Source organism: Chiroxiphia lanceolata, chromosome 17 (genome assembly GCF_009829145.1).
Source record: "Chiroxiphia lanceolata isolate bChiLan1 chromosome 17, bChiLan1.pri, whole genome shotgun sequence".
NCBI lineage: Eukaryota > Metazoa > Chordata > Aves > Passeriformes > Pipridae > Chiroxiphia > Chiroxiphia lanceolata.
Genome location: NC_045653.1, coordinates 12,660,691 through 12,682,693, shown reverse-complemented (window position 1 = coordinate 12,682,693; position 22,003 = coordinate 12,660,691). Strand labels below are relative to the sequence as shown.

The window sequence follows — 22,003 nt, the reverse complement described above, 5'->3', positions numbered from 1 at the left end:
CTGGGCAGTGTGTGGGGTCAGGGAGCAGCATGTGGCAGGGCTGGCAGGAAAGGTCAGGAGCCTTTCCAGTGGCCAGTGGTGGGAGAGGTGGGCAGGGCTGGTCCGTGTCACTGCCGCAGCTGCTGCACAAGGTCGGGGTCTGCGAGTCCCTCTGCCTTCAGCACTGGCATCCCATGACTTCAGGCTGCTGTCACCACACAGCCTGAATCTGGACAGCAGTGTATCTGTCTGCCATCCTCCTCCTGTCTCTGTTAGACCCATTCTCTGCCTCTACAACCCTACAGCCAGGTAAAGCACCTCTGCTGGGGTGATCAGAAATCTGCATGAGGTGAAACGCCCCTTGGGAGAGGCTGTTCCTCTCCTTGTGGTGTGCTTCCTCTGCAATCTGCTACTCCCTGTCAGGGCTTGCTCCATGTTATGACAATGGTGCAAAATAGCTGTGGAGACCTGGAAGCAAGTGAAAAGTCCCCGTGCAAGTAGTGAAGGGTGTAATAAAATCATTTATTGCATTTTGTGCAGACAGGAGTCTAGAAAAATGAATACAGGTAAAGCAGTAAAGCAGTAACAGGGAGCATTCAACAGCCGAGGAGCCACTCCTCCATGGACACCTGCACAGAGAACACGGGGTCTGCACCGAGGCGGCCTAATGCACAACACTGAAACACGCACAGAAATTAAATGCAAGCCTAATACTTCTTTTTTTGGTTTGCAACCTGTTTTATTTACAAGGTTTTAAACTTAATTGCATTGCTCTGCACACAGATTCTCTAAAACACAAAGCATTCTAGGTCACTACATGTCTATTGAAATATTGCACTCGAATAAAAGTCACTTGAATGGACGGAGAACATCTAGCTACAGTGATTAAAAGAGTATTGAATGAACCGACTTTGTGATAACATTCATAACAAATATATTGCACATGTAGCACAGAAAGTGTTGTAACCAGCAAATCTCAGACCTTTCGGTCTTTCTGCTAGTTTTTAGTCCTGCTACACAGAGGAGGGTCTTGACTCTTCTAGTGCAACTCTTGCCTTTGTGCGGTCTCTTGTCCTTCCTCTCGTCCAGCCACGGACCAGCACCCGCCCAGGCTGGATGCTGCCTGTGCCTCCCGTCCCTGCTGCTCTGTGGCTTGCTGCCAGTGCTGCATGGTGGCCACAGCGACCTGAGCTGCCACTGCCACTCGTGGGGGCCAGGGCTGTTGGCACCCCCGCAGCAGGGACCGGAGCACACGCCACCAGCGCTGTGCGCTGGCCCAACGCTCCCCGCCTGCTGCGGCCACGCTCCAGCCCACCCTCCCACGGGTCGTGCTGATCAGTGCTGCTCCCAGCAGCAGCCTGCCTGTGAAACAAACTGGGGGGTCAAGACCTTCCTGTCTGGAACAAAAACCGGACCGTGTCTGCGCATGTGCCAAGGAGGAACTTGCATGTCTACCAGAGGAGGACACTGTCTTCACCACGGTGGAGCGGCAGAAGGGTGCTCCATGGGGAAACTGAACACTCACAGAGGCCAAACGTGCAGGGCTGGGTTTGTAAACTAACATGCAGTGCTGTCTGCTAAAACTGGCCCTCTCCAGCCGACGGCGAGGGGACGCGCTGTGGAAACCAGCTCCTGTCTTGCCACAGCCAAACTGCCTGGCAGGGGTGTGGGGGCAGCCCTGGCTCTGTCCAGAGCCGTGCCCCTGCTCTTGCTGGAGGATGGGGAAGGGGGAACACCTTTTTTCAGCAGTAGTGACGGAAAGGGCTGGCTTCCTTCTCCCTGGCAGAGCCGGGACCATGGCTCTGCTGTCGGAGTGGAAGTGGTGCTGAGGGGAATGGGATCCACTGACGATGCTGGGGGGATGGAGCAAACCTCTCAGCAGAGAAGCATGCCCTGGCTGCTCTCACGTCACTCCCAGCTGCCCTGTACCTGCAGCCGATGGAAAAGCCCCTCGCGTGCTGCTGGGAGGACGGGTGCTGTCTGCGTGTAACCTGCCTCTGCCCTCGGCACTGACCTGCTGGGGCAGGAGGGGACCGGGCTCGCTGCCTCAGGCCCAGCAGGGCAGCAGCCAAGCTGCAATTAGAGGGCGACTGCAGGGAGCATGGTGGCATCTTGTGAAGAGGCAGAGCAGCTGGCAAGCGTTTGAGGCCCAACAACACCACGCGAACACATGAGCTGCGCGGGCAGGCTGCTGTGCCTCCCCCGCTGCTGTGCCTCCCCCGCTGCTGCTGAGCTGCCTCAAATAATTTGGGGAGGCTGCAAACAGCACGTGAGCCTGTGTGTGGTGGTGTAGGGCCAGCTCCAAGGGGCAGAGCAGCTAGACACTGGCAAAGTCCTGGTTCCCATGGGCTGCCCTTCCTAAAACTAAAGGAACTTTTCACTTGCAGACTCCTGCCTGCTCTTCCCACAGCTGAGGCGGCGGCAGGACCGGAGAGTGCTGCCCTGTGCATCTGCACCGTTTGTCAGCCCCGAGCTCCTGTGCTGAAACCAGGTCTTAGCTCAGCCTGACAGTCCCCCTGTAAACACTGAACTCCCCATGCCCATGGGAGTGGCTTCCACAGCAGCATCTGCGACACAGACCTGCAGCCACACAGGCAGCCAAGCTACCCTGGCAGAAAGTCTGGCTGTGGCTGGGATTGCTGCTGGAGACAAGGGAGGCACTTTGGGAGTGATGGAAATGTAGGAGCAAGGTATGAGCAGGCACAGATGTGCAGCTGGGGCTTGGTTTTGGTCTAGGAGTGTGTCCGAGTAGTATCTTAGAGAGAAAAAAAAAAACCAACATCAAAAAACCGACTGCTTTTTATCCAAGCATCCCCAAATAGCTTTGGCCTGGACCCGGAGGAATAGAGGAGCTCTGCAGAGGGAGCGGGGGCTGGAGTGTCCGGTGCAGAGAGTGTTTTCTGCTCTCAGGGAGGCAGGAGCCAAGGTTGGCAGGGAGGATGGGTGGGCAGGGGGCTGGGACCAGTCAGGGCTGCCTGTGCCAGGCAGGAGGCAGCTGCTGCCTGGACGGACACCTGTGGGGATGCTGCTGCAGCACCCGCTCCCTCTGCACCTGCTGCAGTGCAGGGCAGCACTGGAGAGCTGTCTGGGGGTGCTGAGGGGGCAAGTGCTTCAGCGTGGGGGCTCAGCTCTGCCCGAGGACGAAGCGCTGCCTCAGGGGCCAGGCTGGCACAAAGCCGCCAGCGCTGCCAGGAGAGGGCAACTCTTAGCAGGCTGCACTTTGAGTGGAAGCTCAAATCTGCTGTGAAACAAGTTCAGAAAAGTCTGTGACTTCTTTTCCCTGAAAACTCTTAAGAAGCTAAATTGAGAAGAGAATGAACCTGCGACCTGGCCCTTTCCCAGGGGCTGCTGGTGGCTGGGGAAGGCTGCAGCCTCCACCACCGCTCTGGAGCACTCGGTGCAACGGATGGGCTCCTGGTTCGTGCAGGAGCAGCCCGGCTCAGCTCCCTGTCCCTGCGGCCTGGTGCTAGCAGAGCCCTGCATCTCTCAGAATAGATATAGATCTCTATATATAGACTTCATCTGGTTCTATTAACATAAATATGATCACTTTAAAAATACACGTACTGTATTATGTACACTATGTACATGGGGCTGGGGCGGGCGCCGGCGGCACCCTGCTGCCCTCGCACCGCTTCCTGCGTGGTTCCTGGAACCGTTCACATTTGCTAAAAGCGCCTCAGTTTCTCTGCTGTGAGAGATGCTGGGAGGGAATGGCGACGGGGGCGACCCTGCACCTGCTGCCAAAGATAAGAGGTGTTTGATCTTCCCCAGGGGGCCCTGCTGCCCGCGTACAGGGGCTGACGGCTGTGGCGTGGCCGGTGCCAGGGCTGCCCTGGCCGGCGGGGTGAGGGGGTGCCAAGATGCTGGGGGCCAGCGGGACCCCTACAGCCCCCACCTCGCTGCGGTGTCTGGCTGGCCAGACCAGCAAACAGCCTTTGCATATGTTAAAAATACACACAGATCCGGACAGTCCTACAGCCCCCGGCAGCATCTCCGTCTGCCAGGGGCCGGGGCCGGGTTAGCAGCGAAGCCCTGGGGAGCAGCAGGGAGCGCAGCAGGGCATGGGGGGACCCGGACACACGTGCAGGTGCTGGGGCCAGCCGGGCTGGCTGTGCTGTGCTCTGAGAGCCCCCAGTGCAGTGAGGCAGCGGAGCAGGGTGGGGATGCTCCTGTGCCAGGCCAAGACCAGGCGCTGGTGCCTCGGGGGTCCACAGCACCCACGTGGCTCCAGTTGCCGGAAAGTGGTCCTGGCTCATGCTGCACATGGCTGGGCCTCTGCACAGCTCCCACAGCTCCACACCCCGACTGCTGCACAAGCACCTGGAGAGCGTCAAGGTGGAGAGAGCCTGGAGTCAGCAGCGGGGGGACAGGGCACACCCCACAGCCACCCCAGGCTGGGGTTCCTGCTGTGGCAGCATTGCCGTGCTCCAGCACCTGACTCCTCGCAGCCAACCCCCCACCCTCTGCCCCCTCCAAACCATCATCTTGCATCTCCACAAGCTCGGCCCACGGCCTCTGGAGACGGCAGTGCCGAGGCAGCGGCGAGGTGGGGCTGTCCGGGCCCATGACGGTGAGGGGCAGCGGGGGGACAGTGCCATGGGAGGCAGCCCCAGGAGCCGCTGGAGGTGGGGAGAGGAGCGTCCGGCGAGGAGAGCGTGGTGGTGGCCTCTGTCTTCTCCCAGCACCTCGCAGGGAGGCACGGCACAGGCGGCGGGCACAGGGCACACTCCAGCCGAGCTCCACACAGGGGTAGCAGCACGGTGGGGCCGAGGTCCATCTCGGCACAGCCGCCCTCCTGCCCGGCCGGGGGCTGCGGCGGCAGTGCTGGGGCTGGCGGGGGGGCTGGCCCTGCCGGGGCGGGCGGTGGCGGCAGCGCCGGGCTCTGGTGCTCAGTCCGCGGTTCACTGTATATATTTATATATAAACAAGGACAGCAGTGCTGTGGTGTTGCAATGAGGAACAGCTGCTCTGGTGCTGGATGCTCCCGGAAGATCTGGTGCTGCAGTTCGAATGGAGAGATCAGGGGCACGGCCAAAGCCAGGTGAAGGTTCTGCGCACCGGCTGCCATCCGGCCTTCCCTCCTCCCCTCCGGGAGCACGGTGCAAAGGGGTGGCGGGGCTCTCAGTGTGCAGACAAACCTCTCTCGTGCGTCTTTCAGGAGTAGATGGTGATGACCTCCCGGCCCCCACCACGCACCAGGAGCACTCGGTCCAGATGCTCCGTCAGCACCTCCAGGAACTCCATGTCTGCACGGCCGTCAAGGAAAAAGAACTCCACACTGGAGCATGGGGACAGCCCTGCTCCATCCCTGCCCGGTCCCTGCCCTGCAGCACCGACACCCCCACACCAGAGGCAGGAGCTGGTGGGGTCAGTCCTGAGCCAAGGGGCCAGGGGAGCCCACCTGTGCTGGTGCCACACAGTGGGGACGGTGGCTGAGCCAGCAGACAGCTGAGCCCTGCAGATCTCTGTCAGGCCCCTGTGATGTGCCATTGCACTCATGCGTGCAGGTGCAATGTCATGTGGCCCCATCACCCATCACGGTGCTGCCAGAGGGGCAGGATGGTACCAACACCACCTGTTGGACCCAGCCAGGGGCTGGAGAGGTGGGGGGATCCTGGCTCAGGCACTAGACCTGTGTGTCTCAGCACTTGTCTGCAAAACCCACCACCTTTGGGGGAGTCACGGACCCCAGCTCCTCCTGCAGAGAGGGGTCTTCGTGCCTGGTCCCACAGGAAGGATACAGTTCTCATCCCCTTTCCGGTTACGGGGTGGTCCTGGCATGTTCAGCAGGACCAGCTTGGCATCCTGGGACTTCTTCACAATCACCTCATTGAGCTTCACGGCCGTGTGCATCCTCCTCACATTGGACTGGTTCCTGTGGGTGACAGCACGTGTGGGCAGGGGACAGGCACAGCCAGCCTCCATCCCCACACTGGGCCTTAGGGGCCACGGGGCAGGCTGGCCTCCTGCCCCAGAGGGGTCCAAGCTGGGCTGTGGCACAAGCTTGGGGTGCAGCAAGCTTTGCTGGGCATGGTGCTGACTACTCTGAGCCCTCATCAGTGGCCATGAGCCGCAGGGCCAACACACGGTGCCCGCGGGCAGCAGCACACCATGGCTGCTCGGGGCCGAGCCGTGTGGGAGCGAGCAGGAGCAGACGGCGCGAGTGTCACCGTGGGTGCCTGAGCTCCAGCTCCCAGGAGCTGCCGGCACCGTAACAGGGCAGACGGGGAGGGCGCGGCGCGGGCAGCGCGCGGTGCACGGGGCTGGCAGCCACGGCCCCCGCGTGCCGCCCGGGTGAGCCGTCTGGCACGGCAGATGTCACGGCTCACTGAACCGCCCTCCTGCACGGGGGCAACCCCGATGGATCCCCATCCTGAGCACGTCCCAGCCCCCCCCCGCCTCGGCCCCGGCCCCCAGCCAAACCCAGACTTACAGATTCTCCCACTCCCTGCCAGGAGCATGATGGGGCCAGGAGACAGAAAGAGAGAGAGAGAGAGAGAAAGAAAAGAGGTGAGTGCCAAGTGTGCACCCCAAGTCCCTGCAGCACATGCAGCTCGGGTATTCCATTCCTCTCTGTCACCTGCACAGGGACCCCTCACCGCCTCCCCCCCAGCCCCTCTGCAGGGATGCACTCAGGGCACCCGGGCTGCCCAACTTCTCCTCAGGGCAAGGACTGAGGTAGTGCTGGCACGGCCCTGCCTGCACCCATCTGGCTGGGGCAGGCAGGGACAACCAGGGGGACAGGGCATGGGTGGGATGGGGTGGCAGCATGGGAGGCCGTACGGTTTCATGTTGAAGAAGTCTTTGATGCCCTCAGGGCTGACAGGGCTCTTGCTCTTGTTCTTCTCGGCCACAGACTTCTCCTTTGTCCAGGTGAGATGCACCTTCTCGGGGGCTGCCTCTACCTCATCACCAGGGGACTGCGAGCTGCTGGAGAAGGTGGTGGCATTCTTGTCATGGATGAGCTGGACCTGCAGAAAGGAGAGGGGGATGATAGGCAGGGACTGGGGCCAGCTGCCTGCCTGACCCTGTCTCAGTGCAGCCCCTCACCTCCTCCTCCGGCTTCTCCTCGCCATCGCCAGCCTGCTCCTCGGGGACGTTCAGGCGCAGGCGTGTGTTGGCCGGGTTCTTGCGCCGGATGGAGCCACGGGACTCATCCGTGATGCTCTGGATCTGTGGAGGACAGGGTCAGCCAGGGGAGTGGGGCAGAAGGCTTGGCTGGGCAGCCTACAGCCCCACTGCCTGGCAGGAGGAACACACAGGGCAGCTCAGTCGGCAGCACAGCCACCACAGGGGTCTCAGCCCGCCCTGTCCTGCAGCCTCACCTCCCGCTCACGCTCATTCTTGGTGAGGTGCATTTGCTTGAGGATCTGGGAACGCTGCTCCATCACCAGTGTCTTCTCATAGGTGTAGGCAGAGATGTCACTCTCATGCTGTGGGGGGAACAGGAGAAATGTGGGGCAGGGTGAGCTGCACTGACTGCTCCCAGCACAGCCCAGCATGTCCCTGTGGTGCTGTGCCCTCCCACGGTTCTGTGTCCCACTGTGGAACTGCGTGTTCTCACGCTGTGTGTGTCCCCCCCTTAGTGCCATATCCCCCCATGGCAGGGTCTGTTTGGCTTTGCCATGCACAGTATCCCTGACTGCAGCACACACTCTATGCCAGCACTCACCATCTCCACCACCTCCACCTCTGCGGTGATGCGCAGGTGGTACAGGAACGTGGTGAGGTCCTTCTTCATCTGGATGCTGTTGTCATCCATCTGTGCCACTGTGAAGATGCGCATCTTGCACTTACGCCAGACCTGGGAGGGAGGGAGGAGTCATGGGCACGGTTCGACTGGGACAGCACCAACCCCAGCCCCTGCCCCGCTCTGCAGGGCCCAGCCTACCTTGTGCTGCCGCAGGAGGAAGGGCAGCAGCATCAGCATCCCCCCATCGTGGACAATCCACCAGACGTCAATGTGGCCCTCTGAGAACCGCTCCTGGTTGCCCGGGAACATGGCAACATTCTTGGCCACCAGCAAGGCCAGGTGCCCAGCCGTGGTCTCTCGCACCAGCTCTGGGAGAGGAAGGGCCACGTCAGCCAGGGCGGTTCGGAACCCCCAGACCATCAGCGCTTCCCTCCGCGGTGCCTACCAATGAAGTTCCTCCAGGTCTGGTGGTCCTCCTTCTGGCGCCAGCTGCGGGGCCAGCCCACCAGCACCGTGTTGTGCTGCAGGCCCCCCAGACCACTGGACTGGATGAGGTGGGACATGCCATCCCGCAGGTTGGAGGAGATCACCACCTGGCAAAAGCCCTTCACCTTCTCCGCTTCCATCAGGCGCCGGATGGACTGTGAGGGAGAGGGAAGTCAGAGAACTCAGGATCCAGGAATGGGCACAGGCCACAGGCAGAGCAGCCACCAGCACCAGCAGTGGCACCCTGGCCAGGTGAGGGGGTGTGGGGTAGAGGGTGCAGGCCATAGGGGTACAGGGCACAGAGTGTGGGATGCAGGGCGCATAGTGTGAGGTATAGTGTGCAGATTATAGGGTGCAGAGTGCAGGCTGTAGGGTGTGGGGTGCAGGCTGTGGGGTGCAGGTCCCCACAGGGTGCCCAGGTCTCCGTGCCCCATGGCAGGCCGGTGGCTCCGGGCCAGGGGGGTGATGCCCAGTGGTGCACGGAGCTGGCACGCGGCTCTGTGCCGTGCAGAGCGGAGGGTGTCCCTGTGCCAGGGCTCTGACGGGCGGTGGAGCAGCAATTAGAGTTATTTACTCAGAGAAATTATAACATGTCTGCATGGGAGAGAAACTGTTTGCTTCCGAGGGTTTAATCTCATTAATGTGCCGCCCGGCAGGTGGGGGGGTGGGGAGGGCTCTTGCTCTGGCAGGGAAATGCTCCCGTCTCCCACCCTGCCTGGCACCAGGACCACAGAGACCATGGGGACAGTTGAGGACGCGGGGTCTGCTCAGCCCAGCAGCACAGCAGACCCTGGCCAGGCACCGTGCCGTGCTGTGCCATGCTGTGCCAAGCCCTGCAGCAGCTGGCCAAGACTGGGACCAGTGTCTGGCTGGTGCCAGCGTCTCTGGTTTCTTGGTGGGAGAGAGGGGTCTGGAGATCCCTGCAGTGCTCTGAGCACTAGTGGAGCATTGAGTCTCCACTCAATGGGCTCTGCCCAGTGCTGCTCCAAGGCTCTCTGGGCCATCTGGGGCCACCAGTCCTGGTCACGGGGCAGGAACAACCCTGGGCACCTGGGGACCATGGGCACCTGCTGCTGGCAGTGCCCGTCCTGTTGCAGGCAGCTCTCACCTCCTCCGCCCTCTGCGCCTGTGGGTGGTTGTCCAGGAAGGTCCCTTCCAGCACAGAGGCCACAATGGTGAGGCCCTTCCCAGCCTTGAGCTGCGACGTGAAGGACAGGAGCTGCGGGTGCACCACGTTCTGCTCCTGATCCCCACGGACCAGGACCAGCAGCTGCGGCCTGGAAGGAGAGTCCTGCGGTCAGTGCCCGCTCCCAGCTGGTCCCTGCCCCAGCACCCCCAGATTGCTGTCCCCTGCCCAGCCTCACCTCCAGTTCTTGGTGTGCGGGGGCCCTTCCTCCAGCCGCAGCAGGGCATAGCGGGCCGCGCTCAGGGACAGCCCCCGGATCCCATCGCCCCACTCCTTCTCCGCCCTGCGGGAACCAGCAGCACGTAAGGGATGGTCACAGCTCCGACCACAGAGAACCACGCTGGCACCGTGGAGCATCCCAGGACGAGCAGCCCAAGGGAGCTGAGCAGCCCATGCCGAGGGGCTGTCCAGGGTCTGTGGCACCGTGGCCACCCTTACCCGCGGTACTCGATGTATTTGTAGATGAGGCCGGCGATCAGCATGGCCACCAGCGCGTAGTACCAGGAGCAGATGAACATCAGTGCCAGGCAGAGGCTCATGCCCAGGAAGGACAGGGTCCTGCAGGGAGCACAGCACTGTCAGGGTGCCATGGGGTCCCCGGTCTGGGGTGTCCTGGGAGGTCCCTGTCCCACCTCATCCCACCCCAGCTCACCAGTGGTAGTAGCGGAAGCGGGGCCGCCAGTTGGGCGTCCGCAGCAGCGTCTGCACAGCACACGCCAGGTTGACGAACATGTAGCACATGAGGAAGAACCTGCAGGAGAGAGATGGGGCTGAGTGGGCGCACTGTGAGGGACTGGAGCCGCAGCCGGGCCCTCGGCACCTCCCAGTCCCAGGGTGGTCAATGCCAGAGGGGGCCCCACTGATGGACAGGGGAGCAGGGCCGCGGAGCAGCCAGGTCCCAATGCTGGCCAAGAAGGGGACCCTGGAGTCCCTGCAGGACCCCCTCTTCCCAGATTGGGGCCAAAGCAGCAGATGTGTCCCCCCACCCTGAGGAGCAGAGACCCGCTGCTTGAGAAGGTGCGGGTGGGACAGCACGCTGCCTACATGGACAGGATGGGAGCCACCTCGTCCAGGGAGGCGATCAGGATCCCGATCTCGCAGATGCAGGCCGTTAGCAGCAGGGCCCATGTCGGCTCCCCATTGGCTTTGCCGTGGCCAAAGACCTGGAAGCAGGAGGAGAGGGCCATGTCAGGGCGCTGCAGCACCCTGCAGCCCTGGGCACAGGTCCTCAGCATGATGCTGAACCCTTCCATACACCCAGCCCTGGCAGGAGTAGGGACTGGGAGCACTGGGTGCTACAAATTGGCACACGTCCCAAGCTGGATCATGCCAGGGCAGCAGTCCCAGTGCTGGCAGGACTGACTCCTGCTGACAGTACAGCCCTGTTTCCAGTCTGCATGGTCCTCCCCGCACCCAGCACAGCCCCTGTCCCCCTGGGACCCCCACCAGGGATGAGCCTCAGCTCAGCCACAGCCAGAGCAGAGTCGAGCATCCCGTGTCTGAGCTGGACACTCTGCTGGGGAAGAGCGGCCCCTCCCGTGGCTGTGGAGATGCAGGGGGGGCCGGGGGCGCGTGTCCGGACGCATTAGAGGGTGCGGGCGGCGCGAGCGAGAGCTCAGGCTGGGGCTGGCAGGGAGAAGGAGGGAGGATAAAATTAGCCCGCTCTTCCCTGGGGGGAGCTGTCGGGTTGGATTTGGAGAGATGAGGTTGTGGGAACGCGTCTTCAGAGAGCAGATAAAATATGAAGCGGCACGGCAGCGTGGGGGAGGGGATCCTGACCTTTCCCGGCACTCTCCTCCCACTGACACGGCAGCCGGAGCCACCACGGCCGCCCACCGCCACGCCGGTGCCGGCGGGACGAGGGCAGGGCAGTGGGGCAGCTCTGGCAGCCAACGTAGGGGGTGGCCACTGGTCCCTCATGCTGGTGGGAGCCACAGCCACAGCGGGCGCTCAGGGTGGGCAGCACTGGACCTGGGGGACACCTACCCTGAGGAAGGGCACGATCCCATCCCTGGAGATGGCTTGCAGGAGGCGGGGGGCTCCCGTGAGGCTCTGCAGCCCAGCCCCACAGGTGGAGAAGAAGGAGCCGATGACAATGACCCACGGGGACGGCCATGCCAGGGTGCCAACCACCAGGTTCCCGTTGACGGCCTCACCAAACCTGCGGGGCACCAGCATCACCTGTGGCTCTGTCCCGTGACTGAGCCCTGAAAACACCAGCACCACAGCAGCACAACCCAGCCCCCCGCAACGACACCACCTTGAGAGGATGTGACAGGACCCAGGAAGGGCCCACCCCCCATGCGGGGCAAGCAAGGGAGTGGGGTCTGAAGTCACCAGGGGCCTGCCCCCATCCCTGCACCCGTAAGCGTGGGAGGGACAAGGGGAGGTGTGGAACAGGACTCCCTGTCCCTTTGCCAGAGGAGGCTGATGACGCTGCATGCAGTTGGATCGTGTTTGTGTTGGTACTGGCGACCCAGAAGTGTCACCTGCCGCGTGAGGCGAGCGGGGCTGCCCCAGATAGGCAGGAGCACGAGCACAGGCAGCCCTGGCTGTTGACAAACAAGCGGCTGCCTGCAGCCCCAGAGCAGGAGGAATGCAGCAAAATGTGGGGCGTCAGGGCACACACAAGCCCCCAGTGCCTATTACAAGATTGAGCCCCACCTCAAGACACCCACAAACCCTCCAGTGCCACTGCATCTGCCCAGTGTGTCCTCGTTGCAGCCTCTCACACACCCCCACCTGCCCCTAGGGCTGCCCCTGCCCCAGCCCGTTCCTGGGGGCTGCCAGCCTCCCCTCATGCCCCCCATGGCCCCGGGACACTCACTTGTCACGCAGGACGACCCCCTCGATGCATGCTCCGAAGAGGACAACGGAGCTGATATCTGCCAGGCGGTCAAGGAGAGCCAGGAGGGTGTGGAGTCCTGCCTGCCCACCTGCCCAGTGTGGCACTGGGACCCCACCCCAGCCCCACAGAGCCAGCCCACCCACCCTCAGCCCCACAGCCCAGCCTCAAGCCCTGAAGGATACAGACAGCAGAGGTGGTGGCGATGGCCAGGATGGTGCCCGTGGGGATGGACTTCTGGGCATCCCGCAGGTCTCCAGAGCGGTTGGAGCCAGCCATGATGCCTGGGGAGAGAGGAGACGGTGACAGGGGGAGCAGAGCTACAGCCCACAGCCATCCCAGACGGCAGCATGGCTCATGCCAAGCACTGCTTGAGCCCTGGGCACATCAGGACATGGCTCGGTGTGTGCCAGGCTGGGGAGCGGGCACGGTGGGCAGCGGAGAAGGCGCTGCTGTGGCTTGGGGCCCCCAGCCTGCTACTCTGATCCCCCCAGCACTTCCTCGCCCCACCCCAAACCACAGTCTGAGGCCACTCAAGGATTAGGCTCAAAAGCTCTCAAGTGCCTTGTCTCATCAGCCCTTAATTAGCTCAAGCAGGGACGGTGACTGCAGCAGGGGCACGGACAGTGTCCAGCCCCGACGCTGCCCTGGGAGGGCAGGAGGTCACACCGGGACACGGCTGGACACGGGTCTGGCACAGCCCGAGGGATGACCCGTGCTCTGGCCACAGCAGGACTCAGGGCAGGGCAGGACCCCACAGCCCGCGACATCGGGGGACACGTGCCCCGCAGAAACCGGGACCTGCCGGTGACCGGGCAGCGGGAGGGCAGGCAGCGGAGGCTGAGAGGCAGCCGGGGACCCCGCAGCACCGGACCCTCCAGCGCCCGCCACGCCCGGGGCAGCCCGGCATGGTCCCGCCGTCTCCGGCCCCAGGGGAGCTCCAGAGGAGCCCGGCGGCTGCGCCCCGCTCGGCTCCGCTGCGGGACTGGGGCGGTGGGGCTCCTCCGCCCCCGGGGAGCTAAAAATACCGGAGCGGCGGGACGTCAGCGCGGCACCGTCAGATCTGGAGCGCGGGCGGTGCGTGGGAAGCGGTGGCGGCACCACCCGCCCCCACGACGCCGCCGCCACCGCCGCACCCACCGCGGGGGCGGCACACGCGGGGCTCCGCGGGGCGCGACCGGCGCCACGTGTGCCCCACGGCGCCCCGTGTGCCCGCCCGTGCCCCCGGCGTGGAGCGGCGCCGGGCGCGGCTCCCACCTGTGACCGAGGGGAAGTAGATGCCGACGAGCAGGGTGAAGTAGGAGGTCATGTCGCTGAAGACGTAGGGCTGGTCCATGTCCACCGGGGTGTCGGGGGGGCTCACCGAGGACAGCCCCCGCTTCTCCACGATCACGCCCTTGGTCAGGTACGAGCTCCAGAGGTTCTCTGTGAGGAGGCAGGACACCGGCGTAAGGAAATGCCCACAATCCCCCACACCCAGCACAGCACCGCCCACCCTGCAGAGACGGAGCCGGGGGTGTCCGGTGCTGCCTCCCTCTCCCAGGCCTTGCTGAGTGGTTGGCACAGTCAGCAGCTGGGGCCACGGGCATCCAGCAGGCGAGGGACAAGGCCTGGCAGCACAGGTGGGCAACCAGAGCAGGTCGTGATGCCGCTGGCAGCACCCTCACAAGATACCAGAGCAGATGACACGGGATTGCAGTAGCAAATAATTAAGAGGGTAATATAATTAATGCTGATCAACACAGGTTTAAGGGAAGTGGATCGTGTCAAAGTAACTTGATAATGTTTTTGATGGGATTACGAGTGCAGGGCTGATGTAACAGGCTTAGTGTCCCTCCGTGTGCTGCCTTGGCCGCAGATCGAGGGGAGAAACTGGAGCAGTGGAGAGCAGCCAGCACTGGGCACGTTGGGCAGAGGCAACTGCCCTTGGCACAGTACTGCTAGGGGGCTGCTGAGAGGGGCAAAGGGGCCCTGAGCCCTCCCTCCCTGGCTGCTTTCAGGTGACAGATAGGGCTGGCAGCCCCCACTGAACCTACCCATCTTGTCCTCACAGAAATGCATGTTTCTCCCTGCAGGGAGACCCCTTGCTTAGGGCACAGTGAGCCTCTGCCACCTCTGCCAGGGCCACACAGTGGCCCTCCCCAAGATGCTGCCAGCCTGGTCACCCTCACCACCAGCCACCAGAGCAGGGTGCTGGCTCTGTCCCTCTGCCCTTGATGTGGGAGCATTTACTGCCTGCTGCCCTGACAGAGGCCGGCTGGGTGGGAGTCCACGCCCCCTCCTTGACAGTACTGTCACCAGCAGGAGCAGGCTGTACCCAGCAGCCAGGGAGACCTTATCTGCCCCTCAAGACCTCAGCATGGGATGCCATCAAGAGGCTCCCGGCCACCCAAAAACTGCGCTCTGCCAATCACAGTGACAGTCACAGCCCCAAGCGCCACACACTTGGCCAAGTCTGAGCTCCCGCGCCTGTATCCACACGGTCACCATGGCAGGATGGCTGAAGCAGCCCCAGCAGGAAGGACCGATCCTGCTCATGGCTCTACGGCACTCCTGAGTCCCGACAACTCCTCTGGTATGGGGGTCTGCAGACACCCTCTGAGTGTGGCACGGAGCATTGGCCTCTGCCACCCACTACCACGCGTGAGCACCTGGTAGATGTACCAGCATCTCCAGAAAAAACAGGTCAGAAGTGGCTCCTCCCAGCAAATTCAGGCTCTTTCTGCAGCCCTGGCCACTCTCCCAGCGTGGCTGTGGCCGCAGCAGCAAAGTGCCCCCAAGGGGCGATCGCTTTTCTCAAAACCTCAGATCAATAACAGCCTTTCCAAAGGCCAAGAGGAGGGAGAGGGAGGATTTATTCCTCCCCAGCCTTTGGGCATCATTCAGAGCCACTCTGCTGGCTGACACAGACTGTGCGGGTGGCTGCAGCGCCCTGCTCTGTCACCCAGAGCAGGAGTTTGTCCCACTGCCTGGCGTGGTGTGGGCACAGCTCACTGTGCCCCAGGGCAGAGCAGCCACCAGCAGCCATCACCCACATGTGCCCCTACCTGGACCCAGCACTGCCCACCCACCCAACACTTGGCATGGCACAGTGGTCACCCTCACACCCTCACAACAACAGCACCGACCCCTCCACCAGCCCTGCCAGCAGAGATGCCCAGCAGGCACGGCCACCGCCCCACCACAGCTCCCCCAGGCTTGTCCTGTGCTTCCTCCTCCGTCCTTCCATCCTCATGCCCCCATGCCCATGGCCCCACGCCCATGTCCCCATGCCATGCTCACCTTGGATGAGGCCACTGGCAGCGCCAGGGATGCCTTCAATCTCGGTGACGTTGTTCATGGTGAAGTACTCATCGCAGGTGGCGTTCAGGAAGCGGGAGGTGCAGAAGAGCTCCCAGAGCTTGGAACCCACCGTCTCATTCCCCTCCACCACCGTCTTGGTGCAGAGGTCGAAGCCGTGGCGCGAGAGGGTCCTGTTGCCCAGGAGGCAGATCCTGGGGGGACACAGGCACTCAGCCATGTGCCTGCATGCCCTGGCCCCGCTGCAGCCCCGTGGGACCCCATACTCACGGGAAGCTTGGCGGGTCGAAGGCTGATTTGATGACACCGGCATAGATTGCGAGGATGGAGAGGATGACACAGCCCAGGAAGACCAGGGCAAACTTGTTGACGTACTTGACTCCCACAAACACGACGGTGGCCATGCAGGTCAGCACACAGGTACCGTACACACGCATGTTGTTGAGCATCGCGGCCGCCTCCCCGCTGGCGTCCTCTGCCTTGAAGATGGCCATGGCTGGGAAGATGTAGGCCTGGGAGAGAGTCGTGGCATCACTGCCCAGCTAACAGCCTGCAGGGGGGACCCTGGGGAAGGGTCCCTCGGCCCCCTTGCAAAGCCTCAGTACCCTGATGTGCCATGAGGACTGGGCACCATGGGCAGGCGAGGGCAGAGCCACCCTGCCAGGAGCTGAGCCCTTGACACTGTGTGGGGCAAGGACCAGGCACCTACCAGCAGGATTTCGATGGTGCCCAGGATGTACATGGCGCCGGCAAAGGTGGTGCCCAGGTAGAAGCAAAGCCCCACAGCCCCTCCAAACTCAGGTCCCAGGGAGCGTGAGATCATGTAGTAGGAGCCACCCGCTGCCAGAGAGAGCAAAAGTGGGTCCCAGCCAGACCCCAGTGGCACCCCCAGCCCTGTCAGGGATCCCAGAGGGCAGACTGGAGCCAGGGCAGCCCTGGGCCTGGCTCCAGCACTGAGCAGGATGCAGTCCCCAGGGCCCCAGAGCACTAGGAGTAATCACACTGGCAGAGTCATTTCCCAGGAGCCCAGCTGCCAGGTGCAAAGGGATGGCCAAAGGGACATGTGTCCCCTGGACACCAGACAGGAACTGGATCCCCAGAGACCTGGGCCAGGCCCTGCTCCGTCCTCCCAGAGGAGCTCTTAGAGCTGGGTTGCCGGGATCGATGGTCCCGCTGCGGCAGCAGGATGATAAATAGCTTTAATTACACCCTGCACTGGGCTGTCAGTGCCGTGCCCAGCCCGGCGCAGCTCCCGGCTCCCCAGGGATCTGCAGGGCTGGGCGTGCTCTGGGAGAGGCATCCAGGGCACCCGCTGGACGGACCCAGCGGTGCCTTCCGGGAGGGACAGAGCCCACACACGGCAGCGTCCCTGTGTCCGACGGCGGGAGACACCACCCCACCGCCCAGCCCATGGCACCCAGCACGCCCGGCTCCCATCCTCCCGCCGCGTGTCTCCCGGCTCCCCCCGGCCTCGCCAGTCTGGCGGAGGGAGGAGCCGCGGCTGGCGGCTCTCGCTGCCATCTGCACCTCGCGGCTCTGGGGACGGGTGGCGGCTCCAGCGCTCCGCTCCCCCCGGGCCGTGGGGATCCCGCGCGGGCTGGTGGCAGGAGGCTGGGGAGCGGCTGGTGCCCCCGGGGGATGCTCTCTGGGAGAAGTCCCTGCAGGCACCCGACCCGAAAGAGAGCAGCTCCCCGCGCGCACGGCACATGCACGGACACGGGCTTGGCTGTACCTGGCACCACGCCGTTGGTGGCGATCGCGCTCATGGAAATGGCCGTCAGCATCGTCTGCGGGACGAAACACGGTGTGGGCACCCGGCAGAGCTGGGCCGAGGGACAGGGCAGTGGAAGGGAGAGCTGGGGCTGTGAGGGGACATGTGGCTCCCTGGGGCCACGATGAGATGTGCCATAGGGTGGGGCTGCCCTGGGAGGATAGATGGACAGACTTGTGGGCAGATGGGCAGTCAGGGCTGCTGGCCGGCAGCGCAGCTGCAGGGGCTGAACCCCTTGGAGGGACAGGCAGTGCCACGGGGGACCTCAGGCTGCACAGGACACTGCCCGAGGCCAGCCCACTCAGCCTCTGCTCTGGGGTGACTGTCCTGGCAGGATGGCTCACTGGAGCACAGCAAGGTGCCAGAGCAGGGGACCCCCAGCACATCCCCCTGCATGGCAGCTACGATCTGGGTCACTGCTTGAGCACTGATCCACTGCTGATTCCTCTGGGAAGCTGAAGGCTTCTCCTTGCTCTAAGTGGGGCGGGAGCTAGAGCAGGGGCAGGGGCAGGGGCAGGGCAGGGCAAGGTGGGCTGGCAGATATTGCACCTCTCCACAGCCCAGTCAGAAAGACTGGTGACCACCAGATCCCAGGTGAGGCCAACGGGGGCACATCTGGCTCTGAAACTCACGCAGGAGCAGCAAAGGAAGACCATGCAGAAGGACTCCATGATGCCGGCGATCCCCACCACCCAGGTGAGGCGCAGGAAGAGGATGACTCCAAAGATGTTCTGGAGGCAGGGCAGGTAGACGCCCATGAAGGTGCCCATCCGCGGGGCCTGTTGAGGGAACAGCAGCCATCAGGGCTCACGGGCCTGGCTGGCAGAGGAGCAAAGGGTCCTGCTCCTCCGGCAAAGCAGCCAGGGATCCCAGGTGAAACCACCCCCTGATCAAGGCCAAGGGACCCTCTGCCCCCAGGGCAGCCTGTGGCCCAGCACTGCACAGGCAGGGGCTGGGGAAGAGGCTGTGTCCCTCCTTAGTCCTCACCTGCACCGGCTTCTTCTTGCCCCCATCGTTGTTCTCAGCCTCCTCATGCTCCCGGCTGCCCTGTGGCAGGTTGGTGTAGTTGGCCAGCCCACTCAGCAGGGACGAGACCATGGGACTGGTGTCCATCTCCTCCTGTGGAGAACAGAGCCCGAAGCTGTGAGGACAGTTCCTGGGGACCCCAGCCAGCCCCAGGACCCAGAGACCTCACCAGAAGCCACCCCACATGCCCACCCTGCACTGGGCGTGTCCCAGTGCCAGAGTGCAGGTCAGGGCTGCAGGACAGCTGCCCAGCTTGGCCCCCTCCCCAGCATCCTCCCTGCCCCAGTGCCTGCACGCCCTACCTCGAAGAGTGCCATGTTCTTGCCATCGTACTCTTTGCCCTTCTCCAGGTCCGTGCTGTTGATGAAGGGGCTGCTCTCCTTGGGATTGCCATCGCCTGCAGAGACACCACTGGGTCACTCAGGCAGCTCCTGGCCCTGCCCACATCAGGAGAACCTCCACCCCACAAGGTCACTGCTGCTAGAAGTCACAGTCGCCCACAGCTCCCACAGGAGGGCTGCAGGCACCATGTTCGCACCCAGTCCCGGCACAGGCAATGGCAGCCCTGGCATCCCAACCTCCAGCATCCCCTCCCACACCACACACGGGCACGGGCCGCTGTCCCCAGGAGCCACGTGCTGCCCTGCCCAGCTGTGCTGACACGCAGACCCGCCGGAGCGCATCCACGCACTGAGGCAGGCGGACTGGATCCAGGGGGAACCCTCCGGCGAGACAGCTGGAAGCAATAATTCATGGCACCAGGTGCCCGTGGGTGAGCACGCCGGGGCTGCCCGCAGCACTGCGTCGGCAGGGACAGGATCCGGCCGGCTGCTCAGCACCAGAGCAGAGGGGATGGTCCCAGCACAGTGCCTGGGAGTGAGCGAGTGGCCAGGTGTCTGGTCCTGCTCCCAGACACGCACCACAGGAGTGGGGGCCACAGGGCAGGAAGGCGTCCGGCAGTGCCGCCACCAAGGGCAGCAGAGCCACCCACAGCAGTGCAGGACCCACAGAGCTGCCAGGACGGGGCCACTGCCACTCACTGTATTAATGACCTAGTGCAGAAGAAACAGAGTTGGCTTAATAGTGAGGAAAACAGCTGAGCTGCAGAGCAGCAGAAATAAATCAGGCTGGAAATGGAGCAGCAGTGAGGACGGCGCTGCCGGAGAGGCACAGCCCTGAGTAAAGGCCCAAAGCGGAGAGGAGCCGGGACACAGGGACCAGGAGCCAAAGGACACAGTGCTGGGCAAATGGCTGGGTGGATGATGGTCCCCACGGCACAGGGAAATGTGGGCAGGCAGGCTGGTCCCTGGTCCTGGGCGTGGAGAGAAGGGCTCCCTGCCACACACCCGTCCCACCACCATGGCCCCGCAGCCAGAGCAGTTGCACTGCCAGTGGCCGCTGCACCACTGGGCAGGCTGCCTGCGTGGGCAGGGTCACAGACCAGCTCCACACCCTGGGGCCAGGGCAAGAGACGTCCTCTCCCCTATACTTCAACATGGAACCCTTGAGCACCTGGGGGCAGAAGGACAATGCTGGGACAGTGCAGCCACCCACTCACGGTGGCAGCCCCAAGACAGACCCTACAACCGTTTGGAGCAGCCTGGTCCTTTGAAGAGAGCCAGCCTCCTGCCAGTTGACTCATGTTCATGATCCTGGGAGCCAGCGTGCAGCAGTGATTCACCATCTGCAATTCCCCGGCAGACGCGGCGCTCCTGGCTGACCAGGAGGTGAAACCCCAAGTGCCACAGGTGACACCAACCCGTGGGCTGGCCCCCACCTCCTGCCATCCCTGGGCTCCTCCAGTGTGAGGCAGCAGGGCAGCAGTGTCCCTAAGGGCCCAGCCACATCCCAGGGCACAGCCCACAGGTTCCTTCTGCACAGGAATGGCCATGGCAGCGGCACTGGGACACTCCAGCCCATGGGTCCTGCCAGCCTCACTCCAGAATCCCCTTGGACACACACCCAGCACCCCAGGCTGCACCACTGGCACATGACCTGCCCCATATCCCCCACAGAGAGTCTCAACACAGACCCAATGTGCTCCTTGCTCCAGGTTTGGTACAAAGTTTCAGTGCTCATTAGGTAACAGCAACAGTGTGGGCTGGCACCCACCCGCTCACCACAGCTTTCGCCCACCCACAGCAGCTCCGGGGACTGCACTGACGTGAGACATCCACCATGCCAACGGGACAACATCCAGGCTAATGCTGGGGCCATCCCCAGCGTGGGGACACGAGGATGTAGGACCAGGGGTGGCTGGAGCCCACCTCCTCCTCGGGACCGAGTGGGGCTGGGTGGCAGCCAGGGGGCACGGGCAGCCTGGCAGGGGGACGTGCTTGCAGCCTGGCAAGGCTCTGGGACCCCTCCGGGGGAGCAGAGCCCGCGGGGGCCTCGCCTCGCCGCCTGGTACCCAGCCGACGACATCACCGTGCAGGTTTCCATGGCAACGGCGAGCCACGGCCGCCTCGGCTCTCGCTCTTATGTAACGGCACAGGCAGCCGGACTCTGGCCCCACATGGCACCCGCGCCCTGGCCCGCTGGCACCCGACGGATGGCGCGGCCCGACCCCCAGCCCCAGCCCACCCACCGCCACCCCGCGGGACTGGCACTGCCCGGCTCCACACAGCAGGCGCCAGCAGCACCCTGGGGTGCCCACGCTCCAACCCACGTCACCACAACAGCACCCACAACTCGGATTTCCTCCACCCCCACCGCTGGCCACCGCCCCTTGCGCCGGGACCGCGGCCCGTGCCTGGCATCACCCAGGCTGCCAGGGCCGGCCTGGGGCTCAGGAGCCCCTCTCCTGGTGGTGCCGCTGGGAGGACCGGCACCGGGAGAGGCCCCGTGCCGGTGGGAATGAGGATGCAGCACGGCTCGGGGGGACCCCCGGCCTCCCGCCTCGCCCCGGCCCCGCAGGCTGGAAGGAGTTAAGCACCAGGACGCGGGGTCCCAGGTGACAAAGCGCTCCCGCTCCTGCTCCTGACGGAGACCATTTTGCCGCAGCGGGGCTGGTGCAGCCTCTTCCCGGCAGCTGCCACAGACCCGTGGTCTGCAGGCAGGGGCAGGCAGGGCAGGCAGGAGCAGGCAGGGCGGGAAGGACAGGCAAGGGGCACTGCACTCCTGCTCAACCTGCCACCGCCACGGCCAGCCCTGCCCGGCGGCACCAAGGGGCTGCTGCCTCCCGGCCCTGGGGACACGTGGGACACTGCCAGCCGCCCCAGCGCCCGCGGGCCTGGCCGGGCCCCGCTGCCCCAGTGCAGCCGGGGCCGAGCAGCAGCGGGACGGGAGCGCTGGACGGGGCTGGCAGCATCGAGGGCAGCAGCCCAGCCAGGAGAGACGGAGTGAGCATAGCCGAGCCGAGCCGTGCCAGGCTTCGATCCCGGCGCTCAGCCGCCCCCCTCCCCAGGGATCATTCAACATGAATCGGCCTTTTAATTTGCTGCGGCGGCTGGAAGGGCTGGCGGCGGGATCGCTGGCAGGAACCCGCAGCCCCGCCGTGGGCACCACGCAGCCCCGCTCGCGGCAGGGTTTCCACCAACCTGCCTGCCCAGGGCAGCCCAGAGCCGACACCGGCAGCCCGGGGCCCCGGCGCCAAGGGACCATCACTGCACTCCCGGAGCCCCCCAGGGCAGTGCTCGGGCAGAAGTCACAATTTGATCTTCTAATGGCTTTTTACTTAGCCCTAAATTGGGTTGGGAAGCGTCATGTCCCTTA

The 22,003-nt window shown here is 63.9% G+C and overlaps 1 protein-coding gene across 3 annotated transcripts in view; it reads right to left on the bottom strand.

The window, feature by feature from the left end:
- Positions 1-477: 477 nt before the first annotated feature.
- SLC12A5 (solute carrier family 12 member 5) overlaps positions 478-22,003 on the bottom strand; it is a 31,829-nt gene continuing 10,303 nt past the window's right edge. For 2 of the 3 annotated variants that reach the window (XM_032705093.1, XM_032705091.1), the window contains exons 2-26: positions 18,592-18,686; positions 18,251-18,382; positions 17,896-18,042; positions 17,225-17,279; positions 16,202-16,332; positions 15,763-16,004; positions 15,475-15,686; positions 13,450-13,617; positions 12,378-12,476; positions 12,175-12,232; positions 11,334-11,508; positions 10,392-10,510; positions 10,000-10,098; positions 9,786-9,905; positions 9,526-9,630; positions 9,270-9,438; positions 8,121-8,316; positions 7,874-8,043; positions 7,655-7,786; positions 7,308-7,415; positions 7,033-7,155; positions 6,766-6,953; positions 6,416-6,430; positions 5,724-5,857; positions 478-5,228 (exon numbers count right to left, since the gene is read on the bottom strand). In XM_032705093.1, the coding sequence (XP_032560984.1) occupies positions 5,137-5,228; positions 5,724-5,857; positions 6,416-6,430; positions 6,766-6,953; positions 7,033-7,155; positions 7,308-7,415; positions 7,655-7,786; positions 7,874-8,043; positions 8,121-8,316; positions 9,270-9,438; positions 9,526-9,630; positions 9,786-9,905; positions 10,000-10,098; positions 10,392-10,510; positions 11,334-11,508; positions 12,175-12,232; positions 12,378-12,476; positions 13,450-13,617; positions 15,475-15,686; positions 15,763-16,004; positions 16,202-16,332; positions 17,225-17,279; positions 17,896-18,042; positions 18,251-18,382; positions 18,592-18,686 (3,284 nt within the window). In that variant the 3' untranslated portion in view covers positions 478-5,136. The remainder of the gene's footprint in view (positions 5,229-5,723; positions 5,858-6,415; positions 6,431-6,765; positions 6,954-7,032; positions 7,156-7,307; positions 7,416-7,654; positions 7,787-7,873; positions 8,044-8,120; positions 8,317-9,269; positions 9,439-9,525; positions 9,631-9,785; positions 9,906-9,999; positions 10,099-10,391; positions 10,511-11,333; positions 11,509-12,174; positions 12,233-12,377; positions 12,477-13,449; positions 13,618-15,474; positions 15,687-15,762; positions 16,005-16,201; positions 16,333-17,224; positions 17,280-17,895; positions 18,043-18,250; positions 18,383-18,591; positions 18,687-22,003) is intronic. The other variant, XM_032705092.1, reaches the window with a different exon arrangement.